Here is a 12,134-nt window from a genome sequence, read left to right on the forward strand (position 1 = left end):
TCCTTTTGATTTTAGCCATATGAGTAGTTTGTAGTATCATCTCATATTGGTTCTGTTTTGCATTTGTGTAATTGCTAAGTTACTTACTACTGATAGCTGTTCAACTCTTACATGCTTATGGACCATTTCATGTATCTTTTTGTGAAGTGTCCATATATTTTGCCTATTTTTAATTGGATTGTTTGTCTTCTTAATAATGAGTTATAAAGATTCCTTATGTATCTATTATTCAAGTCTTTTGCTGGTTATAGGTACTGTGAATATTTTCCCTCATTATGTGATTTTCTTTTCATTTTCTTAATAATATCTTGAGAGGAGCAGAATTTTTTCATGTTGACAAAAAAATCACCCATCTTCAACATCTAGTTAACCCTATTTCACTGATTACTCTCACCATTGTATTTTAAAGCAAATTTTAACATCATATTATTATTACTTTCAATACTTTAAAATGTATCCCATGCATTAAAAACACAGTGCCATTGTCATACTTTTAAAAATTAACATAAACAGGTTCAAAAGATAAAAAAAGTATGTTTAAATTTACTTGATTTTGCGGAGTCACCTGGCTCAGTTGGTTAAACATCCGATTTCGGTTTAGGTCCCAATCTCATGATTCATGGGTTTGAGCCCCACAGAGGGCTCTCTGCTGTCAGCGCAGAGCCGACCTCGGATCCTCCGGCCTCCTCTCTCTCTGCCCCTCCCCTCCTGGCTCTCTCTTTCAAAAATAAATAACATTTAAAAAGTAAAAAGCTAATTTATGTGGTTTTTGTAAATTTGTTAATGCTTAATTTGTTTTGACCAGGATACAAACAAGTCCTTGTGGTACATTTGATATATTGCTTGAGTCATTTCTCCCTACATCTTTTCTTTAAGTCTTTTTCCTTTTTTTGAAGAAATTGAGCAGATGATTTGTACTATGAAATTTCCCACATTCTCGATTTGGCTTATTTCTTCCCACTATATCATTTTACATAATTGATATGTACTAATAATTGGATCTAGAGGCTTGATGAGTTCAGGTTTATCTGTTAATTTGTTTTCTCCAAGAACCTTTTCATTGCATCCTGCAAAAGAGGCACATGTTAGGTTGTCTTTCTTTGAGATCTTCTGACTGATTAGGTGGTTTGGGTATTATCAGCCTAATCCATCCATTATAAAATTCCCTATCATTTATTTTCCCAGTGGGCTTAGCAGCCAACATGGCTGTCAATTTAGGCTTATTTATATTGTAGTAACAAAAACCCCAAAGTCACAGCAGCTCTCAACAGCAAAGATTTATACTCCTTCAAGCCACGTCACCACTGAGGCTTGGTTTTGGCCCTGCCAAAGTCGGCACCGTGTTGTTTGTACCCTGGGATCCAGGCTTACGGAACCTAGAATGTTGCTGGTCTCCCGGCATTGGCCATAGTTTTTCCTGTACGTTCTCTTTTCTTCCCCTTTCTTCTCATTGGAGCTACTACTTGGTAATTAATTTGGAAACCACAAAGACAGAAAAATATATTAAAATCCTGTCTACACCATTGGTTGTGAGTGAGACTGTCCTATGAATGAAGTGTACTGGCTGTCAGGAAACTGTTGAACAAGGCATATGTTATTCCAAGCATACAGAATATATAGATTAAGAGAATATCAGAACTGTCTGTATTCTAGTCACCCAACTGAGCCACACCTGAGTATTGCACCATCTTTGCTTCACATTTTGGAGGAGCTAGTTATTGGTAACATATAAATCCCTTGGATCCCCTCCTTCTTGATCAGATGAATGTAACCACCAGTCTTAATTTGTTTGCTGGCGTTAGTAATTTTTTTTCTAATTTTGCTCTCCAAGTATGTATGTTCAATAGTTGCTTTTTTGTGTTTTTAACATTAATGATTTTACACTGTAGATGTAGTTGTATAATTTTGCTTTGCCATTATAGTTTTCATATTTATGCACGTTGATATGTTCATCTCTAGTTTCTTCGTTCATTCTAACAATACACCACAATGATTTGACTGCCAATGATAGATATTTTAGTGGCCTGTGCTTTTTGGCTGATAATAAGGAAAACCGTGAAGGTTTTTGTATATCTTCATGCTCATATGTATGTGCCTTCCTAAGACATATATGGACACACACCCAGAAATAGAATTTTTGAGTGATGGAGCAGGCCCATCTCCTTTATTAAATACCGCCAAGTTGCTTTCTAATATTGTTTACCAGTTTACATTCTCACCTTTAATACCATTGTTCTTCATCAATCTCTTTGCTAAATACACTTCATTATTGACATAAGTGTTATTCTAATGGGTTTGAATGGACCACATTATTGTTTTAATTTGCAGTTCTCAGATTACTTAATGTCTTTATTGGGTATTTTAGTTTTCTCTCCTGTGAATTTGTTGTCCACAGGTTTTGCCTATACATTTATTTTTCTGTAGCTAATGTATTCTGGACACCGATTCTTTGTAGACTATATAGTTTGAAAACATTCCTAGCATCCCTTCTATTTTTTACTTTGCTTATGACATCTTTTATTTTACAGGATAATGAAGTCAGATTTATCAGTGTGTTCTTCTAGGGTAGGACTTTTTGTGTCTTAAGAAATACTTTAATTGGGGCACCTGGGTGGATCGGTCAGTTAAGGATCCAACTCTTGATTTCAGCTTAGGTCATGAACTCACGTGTTAGGCTCTGCACTGACAGCCCGGAGCCCGCTTGGGATTCTCTCTCTTTGCCCCTTCTCTGCTTGTGCTCTCTCTCTCTCTCTCTCTCTCTCTGTGTGTGTGTCTCTGTCTCTCAAAATAAATAAATGAACTAAGAAAAAAAAAACTTTCCTTTTTGGTGTCCTCAAAAATTTTCCCTGCTATGTAGTTATACTTGTAACTTTATAAATGATCTTATACTTTAGAAATGACAAAATTGTGCCTTTTTTTTTACAGTTATGTTCTAATCCAGCTGAAAATTATTTTTGTTGATGATATGAGGGAAGAAACTAATTTGGTTTTTGTTTTCTGTTGCCCTTTTTTTTGATAATATAGATAATGTGTTGTTTCAGTACTTTTAGTTCATAATTCATTTTTTCCCCCAGTGGTTTGTAATGATATCTGTCATTTCTATGCATGTTAGAAGTGTGTTATACATTGCTCCTTTTGTTTTTGTTTCAATACTGCTAATGTCTGGTAAGTTCTTTAAATTCTGCTCCATGAGGAATTACTGTAGCTGCTCTTGGCATGTCTTTTCCATGTGAATTTTAAAGTCAGTTGTCAAATTCCACAAACTCAGAAAATATTACTGGACTTTTCATTAGAATTAGGCTGATTTTGTAAATTAATTTTGAAAGAGGTGTCACAGATCTATTTACTTGTTGAGGTCTCCCAAATAAGACCTTGTATAATTCTCCACTTTTTGTTAGTTCTTCTAATAAAGTTCTGCATTTTTTCCATTAATATCTTGCATTTTTAAAATCAGTTTTATTCTTAGATAACTTACACTGTTTGTTTTTATTTTAAATAGTATCTTGGGACCCCTGGGTGGCTCAGTTGGTTAAGCGTCTCACTCTTGATTTAGGCTCAGGTCATGATCTCATGGTTCCTCAGATTGAGCCCCATGTCAGGCTCCACACTGACAGGACAGAACCTGCTTAGGATTCTCTCTCTCTCTCTCTCTCTCTCTCTCTCTCTCTCTCTCTCTCTGTCTTTCTCTCTCTCCCTCCCTCCCCTCCCCTCTCCCTCAGTCACTCCCATCCCCCCTCAAAATAAATAAATAAACTTTAAAAAATAGTACCTTTTTAAAAATTGCATATTGTAATTGTTTATTGTTTGTTGTACAGGATCACATTTGATTTTGCTGACTGCACCCTTGCTAAATTCTTTTACTTCCAATCATATATAGAGTCTCTCTTAAAATTACTGTGCTGTTAATTATATTTTCTGTAAATAATAACATTTTGCTTTTTTCTTAAGCTCTATAACATTTTTCTTGAATTACTGCATTAGGTAGGTCTTTTAGTACAATGTTAATAAATAAAACTCCTAATAGGAATCATCCTGACTTTAAAAAGAATGTTTCTTGAGTTTTTCATCAATCTTTCTGTGTCCGTTTGGAAAGATAAGCTTTATCTGATAACAAAACCTTTGTCTTGGCAAAGATTTTTTTCTTTTATTCATCTTTAATTTCTTAATTTGGTGAATTACTTTAATGTATTTTGCAATGCCCTTTTGAGTTAAACTCAGTCTGTTCAGGATATTATACTTAAAATATATGTATGATTTATTAAATATTTTTGCATCCTGTTAATAAGTGAGAACATTCTATGATTTCTTTCCCTGTGCTGTTTTATGCATCAAGATTATATAAGTCTCGTGAAATGAGTTGAAAAGTATTCTTTTTCTATTTTCTGGAGCAGTTTTTTAAGAATCAGCATACATTTAGCTATCAGTTATTTTTTTAATGGTCATAAATAGAGTTTTTCATTTATTTTAGGCAGTTTTTTTGTTTCTTGGAAGTTTTCCCTTTTATCTATTTTTAAATTTACTTATTTATTGATACAATTTTATTTATTGATATAAAGTTGATTATTGATTCTCTACAAAGATCTGTATTAATGATCCTTTTAAAATTCAAATTATTAATTTTTTACTATGGACATGATTTTTAAACTTATGTAAATATATGTTGAATTAAAGCTTGAATTAAAGCTTTACTAAAATTAAAGTAAATATTTGTTGAACGAAATTAACTCTTTGTACATGTAAGTCTGTATTTGGAACTTTTCATGAGAACTCACAGGATTTCAGTCTTTCACCCTGTCTTCTGTCTTCTGTAAGAAAAGTTAATAATTGAGAGTCCCTTTCAGCGTAAAAGGAGTGAGGTATACATTAGATGTATATTTTTCCTCTCTTCTTCCCCCCTTCTACCTCCTTTTCACATACATGGAATCTGATATAAAGAGAGGGGATCATCTACCTACCCACCTACTTAATATTTCTAAGCATGGGTCAGTAAAATAAATAGTTTTAACCAGCTTCTGCAGCTTATAGAATTCTAAAATCTGTATGACTCTGATTATAAACTTGTAGTTCAGGTGCTTGACATGTAGTCTGATAGCTTATAAAAATCTTCCAATGTTATGATTTCATATTTACTACTAAGTCTATATATACTTTACAGAACAAATTTGTGAAAGATTAAAAAAATAAATTATTATCCAAAGGTAACTGTAATGGTATAAGCCCATATTTGTAAAAAAGAAAGGGGGTAGGTGAATTAATCATCTCTCTCTGTGTGTATGTGTGTGTGTACGAACACATACACACATATTTGTCTAGGTATAGAAATCGTTATGCAAGAATATACCCCATTAGAGTGAAATTCAGAGAAAAATGTATGGACTCTATTGAATTATTAAGAGTATCTGTTAACTTTTTAAAATCTAATGGATGAAACTAAGGAATTTTGTATATAATCCCTCTCATTTCATCAGTAAAATGACATATTCTAATTATTAATATAAAAAAGTTGACTTTAGTAGAACCAATAATGCTTTCCATTCTTTTAAAAACTTAAATGAATATTGATATAAAGTATTGCAATCTTTATTGGAATTACAGTAGACAGTGTTTATGTTATGACTATTATATTTTTGAAACAAAGTTAAACAACATTGGTCTTGTTGATTAGGTAAATGTTCTTAGTGTTCTATATCAGCCTGTTCCCTTTCCATAAATTTTTGAATGTAGGAATAAAGTACAGTGGTTGGTAAACTTTTACTATAAAGGCCCGAATAGTTAGCCTAGGCAACTAAACTACATGGTCTAAGTTACAAATACTTAACTGACATTGTAGAAATTGAGCAGCTATAGACAATAGGTAAATGAGCAAACATGGATGCATTCTCATAAAACTTTATTTACAAAAAAGAGGTGGCAGGCCAGATTTGGCATACAGGGCATAACTGTTAAGTTATGGCATACATAACTTAAAAATGTAAAGGTTATTAGTTACTAGTGAGAATTAATGGGAAGGTTTAAAGTAATGCCAGAACATTTTCTCATAAATATGCTGTGCTGGTCTCACTATGTTCAGAAATTAGAGAAAACCAAGTATTGCAAAATTGAGCTGTATAATCTTATTATGTATGAAAATATCATATACATAAAAATAGATGTGTACATGCAATAAAGGCATTCAAATTTATACTTCATATTTTATTTTACCATTGTCATGGAATGTGCCTTGAAAAGTTATTTAATGTACGGAACAAAAAAAACCACTTTGAAATATTTTTGTTTATTTTAATGGTATAAATGAAATTTTAAAAGTTGTGTGCTTTTAACTCTTACACTGTTCCTAGGATAAAAGTCAGGAATTAGTTCATGACAGAAGATACAAAATCATGGGAAAAAAAGTTAAAATGATTATATGAAATGTTTTAGAGTTATCAATAAAGGTTTAACTTAGAGTAATTTAGTTTATGATTTTGTTGAGATTTAACAGTAAAATTTTATAGGCAGAAAAAAAAAGAAGCAGTGGTTTTCCAGGCAATTATCATGTGCCGCTTTGTAGTTTAAAGAATGTCCTTTTTTCCTCCCCTTTATCTTTTGCCTCCTCCAGTTCTGGAAGTGGCAGTGCTCAGTACAGAAGGACAGGTCCAAGACTTTAAGTTTCCTCTGGGCATCAAAGGAGCAGGCAGTTCAATCCAACTTTCTGCAAATACTGTCAAACAGAACAGCAGGAACGGTAAGATGGAGCAGAATCTTTTAACAAATGACAGGATTTTTTGTTCATTTAAACCTGTTAATCCCCAAAATGCTGCATATTTAACTCTTAATATAACAATACTACTTATCATTTAAAAGCAGATTTAAAATAATGCCTTCCTCTTTCCCAAGAAATTTAATCCAAATAAAGAGTCCAGAAGGATTCTTCCCTTTCATTCTTATTTGGATGTATCTTTTTTCATTCGTAAGCATATTTCCCGTAAAGGCATACGACTGTTTTTACCTTCCTAGGGCTTGCGAAGTTGGTGTTCATCATTTACCGGAGTTTGGGACAGTTTCTAAGTACAGAGAACGCAACCATAAAACTGGGGGCTGACTTTATTGGTCGGAATAGCACCATTGCAGTGAACTCCCACGTCATTTCAGTTTCAATTAATAAAGAATCCAGCAGAGTATACTTGACAGATCCTGTGCTTTTTACCCTGCCACACATTGATGTAAGTTATATATGCTAATGAAGTTACAGAAGGTTATAAAACCAGTGAGGACGGAAAGCAAAACTTGAAGTGCTGGGGACAGGGAGAAAGGGAATGGGGAGAAGGCAAAGAGGAAAGAAAAGACCTTTCCATTTGAATTTCAAATGTTGGACTAGGTCAGAGACATAAGTTTATTTAAGTCTGTGAACATAAAATTAAATGAGCCTGGTTCAGTGATTATTAGAACTTAAGTGTATTCTTAATGAAAGCTAATTCAGTAATCAACAGGAAAATGTAAATGACTGTAATTTGTTTTAGAATGAAAATTAACTCTTACCTTAGCAGCAGGATAGCCTAGTATTAACTGTTAGGACTCTGCCTTTTTAGCATGGCAGACCTTTTTGTTTGTTTGTCTTCTTTTTGATTTTACTGATCATATGCAACACAATTGTGATCAAGTATTGTGGTGTTTTTAAAAATCTAGACTTGAAGAGAGGTGATTCCTCTGCTGTGCCTTAGAATGAAGTTGGCAGTTAAATCATTATCCTGTGTTGGAAGATTGGCTGCAGAATTTTGGCTTCTGTTACAAGCAGAGTGAATATACGTGCCCACAGATAGCCAAGTGATCCCCAGAATTGGCAAAGAAAAATGAATTTGTGCACTGTTCTCTTACATCTGCTGCAGTTAGTTCACTCTTTTAAAAACCTTGACGATGCTGACATGTCACTTAGAATAAAAATAGGCCCCAAATAGATTTTTAAAATACTTGGTCCTTACAGAATTTTCTCAGAACAAATTCAAGGGTCTATTTTTGTCAGAAAAGAAAAAAATATGATTCCAATGTACCATCAGTATGTAAAATCATAAGATGGAAATTGTAATTGTGGAAAATGGGTCTTTGGTAATTTAGAGTACACTTTAGAGTGTTTCGGACTATAAAACCCCTTTTAAGTTAGATATCTGCCTTGTATAACATAGTCTACAATTTTGCTGATGAAAAACTTTATAGTCCGAAACATGCAAAGTTTAATCTAAATTACCTTTTACACATATTAAACAATTGCTATTGCCATCTTAGAGTGTAAAATCCTAATTTTATCTTGTCATTTTATTTCCCAGCCTGACAATTATTTCAATGCAAACTGCTCCTTCTGGAACTACTCAGAAAGAACTATGATGGGATATTGGTCTACCCAGGGCTGCAAGCTGGTTGACACTAATAAAACTCGTACGACGTGTGCATGCAGCCACCTAACCAATTTTGCAATTCTCATGGCCCACAGGGAAATTGCAGTAAGTATTTGCACTTCTAATTAGTAGCAGAGAAAAACCTCAGAGATTCAAAACAGCTTGGGTAACAGTCCCGTCTTTGGGTGCTTATCGGAACTAAAACTTAGCAAACAAAGTAGTGTGAATTTCTGATTGTCTCTACACTGTCCGTATATTTTAGGAGGTCTTGGCCCTATATTTATTGTTACCTCTCAAAATCTGCTTTACAGACTTGTTCTGAGTTTTTCTCCTTTGGGCAGGTGTTCGGCAGAGGTAGTCAGGGATTTAAAAAAGGAGCAGAAATAGGTCCTACAAAAGAGACTGAGGATTCTAAAATTTTAACACACCCTCCCCATCTGGAATGTCTGAATCTCGTTTTACAACTTTGGCTTTAAGTTTTCCTAACAACGTTGCACACTGCAAAACTGCAGATTTTGAAAGGTCAGGATAGCTTCTGGAACGTTTCTTTGTGTTCCTTTCCGTGATTAAGAGAATGATAGCCAGAAGATAAAACATTTTAAGAAATATAGCGTGAAAACTCTCAGATCTATTGTGTTCTTTGACTCTTGGTATATAAATAAATATAAAAAGTCAAAGGGAAAATGGAAGCTTAAAATTTTTTGTCAGCCAGGACAGTCATTAAGATGCCAATTATTTTTTTTTATCATAACTGAGTATCCTTTATTATAGTATATAAATATTCTTCTGTGTTTATGTAGGTAATTATCTCAGTCATTATTTTGAAATAATTGGGCTCTCGCATTATTTTGTACGTAAAATCTTCCACTTTCGTAGGTCATTCTTTGGATATAAAAGTTAATGAGATAATATTGAACTCTGTTATACGATCAAGTTTCCTTTTTAGTTTTGAACCTTGTTTGAATACGTAAGAATGTTCACAGAGTTTAGTATTTAAAGATGAGCTATCACATGTGAAAGCTACCTTATCTTTAGTTGATACAATGCAGAAATACTAACGTTTCTCATATTGTTTTTATTTCAGTACAAAGATGGAGTTCACGAATTACTCCTTACCGTCATCACCTGGGTGGGAATTGTCATTTCCCTTGTTTGCCTGGCTATATGCATCTTCACCTTCTGCTTTTTCCGTGGCCTACAGAGTGACCGCAATACTATTCACAAGAACCTTTGTATCAACCTTTTCATTGCGGAATTTATTTTCCTAATAGGCATTGACAAGACGAAATACATGGTAAGCACCCCTTCAGCTTATTGCCCTTGGATCTCTGAAAATTACTATAACAGGTGTGAATCCACACATGATGTCGATATTGATATTTGACCTTGTAAACTTAATATAGTTGACGATGATGATGTTGGAGGGTAATTTGTAACAAATTAAAAGAGAGTGCTGCAATCATTAAGTATTATTACTGTGAGTTAATTCATTTCTTGTATCAAGGCGCAGTAGCATTTTTCTGGGTTGTTATTAAGACATGTGATTTGAATAGAAGAGCTCTAGGGATACTGACGTGAAAAAATCCTATTTTTACCATTTTCACTTTGCTTATGGAGTCATTCTGACTAGTGATCATTTCTTCATCTTCTAGCAATTTGTTCATCACCATGAGGTCTCAGTGTCAGTACTTCATAATTAGTTAATGCTTTACCCTCTATCCATCTGCGCTGGGATGCCTTTAAGAATGCTTCACATACGACAGGAAAATATCATTAGGAATCACAACCAGGATATTCATCATTAAAGTGAATTTTTAAATTCTGTTATTGAAAAAAATAGAAGTAATATATTTTATTTAGGACAACTGTTCCAAAGATCTATGGAGCAACTAATCCGTACGTAAAATATTCTGATTTAATAATAGATAATTCTAGAAGAGAAATTAAGGTATGTTTTCTTATCTGCACTTAAATTTCACTAAAAATAGTTATATCTTCCAGTGATGAAATTTCTGGCACACCTGGCCTTATATTCTATAAGCATTAAACTCTTCAAATTTGGCGTTTAGAACTCATTTCCATTTATTTAAAAAAAATTTTTTTAAAGAAACAGTGGTTTCTTTAACGTTTATTTTAAAGACAGTGAGAACTATCAGTGAATATTGTGTAATTTTGGCGTAGTCTGTATTCATGTGTTCTCTTTTGTGCTTTTTTTTCTTTTCCTTTACAGATTGCTTGTCCAATATTTGCAGGACTACTACACTTTTTCTTTTTGGCCGCTTTTGCTTGGATGTGCTTAGAAGGTGTACAGCTCTACCTAATGTTAGTTGAAGTTTTTGAAAGTGAATATTCAAGGAAGAAATATTATTATGTTGCTGGTTACTTGTTTCCTGCCACAGTGGTTGGGGTTTCAGCTGCTATTGACTATAAGAGCTATGGAACAGAAAAAGCGTAAGTAATTGCAAGCGACCTGAGTGTTTTTCAAGTGAATAATTTTTTAAAGCCTGTTAGCTGTCAGTGAGGGGCCCTGACAGACTAAAATAGCATCTGAAAGCTTTATTGGTAAGAGAATGGGCATGCCGTGCACAAATTACAATCAAGTCTTTTGTAATTTTCTAGGTTCAGAGGATTTGTACTCTAGCGAGGCAGATTCTAAATTATGGACTTTCTTTTTAACACAAAAGATTGACCTGAAACAAATTGAAAAAGTAAATAACTTTTTGGCCTTAGAAAGATATTAAGTAAAAATTCTTCTGAACTTAAAGCATCTGACAGGTTTAACTACTCAGTTTTAACCTAATGCTTCATTAGCTCTCTTTGTGCAGCCGACCCTCTAGCTAACTCTCATTCTGAATTGTGACAGTAGCACATTCCATCCCATATGTTCTACTTTGATAATATTTTATCAGGCAGTTTGAAAGGATTAAAATAAGTCACTGTCTTTCATTTATAAAAAATATAGATATTTATGGAAAATGACAGAAGGTAGACATAGCCATGTTTCTAAGGATTTTATTTGCTAGAGGCATGAATTTGCCTTCCAATTCTGTTTATTTTTTCCTTTGATAAAATTAGTTATATAAAGATTTCTTGGACTAAAGAAAGCTTTTTGACTATACAGATGATGAAAGACAAATAAAAGAAATTCAGTGGGGATTCAATGTTATATGAAAAATGAACCACTAAGTAAAATCTGTCTTAATAAGTTTATGCATCATTTACTCTAATACTAGATGAGTGCTATGCTTTGATTTTTTTTTATCTCGTATTCATCCATTCCCAGTTGAGGTATTATATTTATGCTGTACTGTTTTGAAACAAACATAGCAGCTGAACATTTTATTTTGTCTGTTATGTTCCATAGGGTTAAGCGCTTTATCTCAGATACAGATCTGATAGGCAAATTTTGAAGATAAGAACTTAAAAATAATGAGACGATTTGGACTATCGAGTTTCAGGTTTTTCTTAGTGAAGTTAGAGATCTTATGAATCAGGGACTGGGTGTTGTGGGGTTTATTCTTCTCCCCATACAAGCATAATAATGTATGCCTTTACCAAATTTAAAAACTGAAATGAAAAACAGTATGTTGAAGTAAATAAATTACTACTGTTTACATCAAAGCCAACTCAGAGTTATTAAAATTATTCTTACCTGTGATACGTAAATTTTCAAAAGCAAATGCAAAGATAGTTTTTGATAGATTTTTAAAATTCTATTTTTTTTGTAATTTTGAGGATCCATTGAAGCTACTTAATACATACTCT

General features: G+C 33.3%; 1 protein-coding gene across 25 annotated transcripts in view; it reads left to right on the plus strand.

The window, feature by feature from the left end:
• ADGRL2 (adhesion G protein-coupled receptor L2) overlaps positions 1–12,134 on the plus strand; it is a 619,307-nt gene that overhangs the window by 586,285 nt on the left and 20,888 nt on the right. For all 25 annotated transcript variants that reach the window (XM_053214320.1, XM_053214321.1, XM_053214304.1 and 22 more), the window contains 5 exons: positions 6,599–6,724; positions 6,997–7,202; positions 8,301–8,474; positions 9,454–9,663; positions 10,600–10,820. In XM_053214320.1, coding sequence (XP_053070295.1) covers positions 6,599–6,724; positions 6,997–7,202; positions 8,301–8,474; positions 9,454–9,663; positions 10,600–10,820 — 937 coding nt within the window. The remainder of the gene's footprint in view (positions 1–6,598; positions 6,725–6,996; positions 7,203–8,300; positions 8,475–9,453; positions 9,664–10,599; positions 10,821–12,134) is intronic.

The sequence above is a fragment of the Acinonyx jubatus genome, chromosome C1 (genome assembly GCF_027475565.1).
Source record: "Acinonyx jubatus isolate Ajub_Pintada_27869175 chromosome C1, VMU_Ajub_asm_v1.0, whole genome shotgun sequence".
Classification (NCBI taxonomy): domain Eukaryota; kingdom Metazoa; phylum Chordata; class Mammalia; order Carnivora; family Felidae; genus Acinonyx; species Acinonyx jubatus.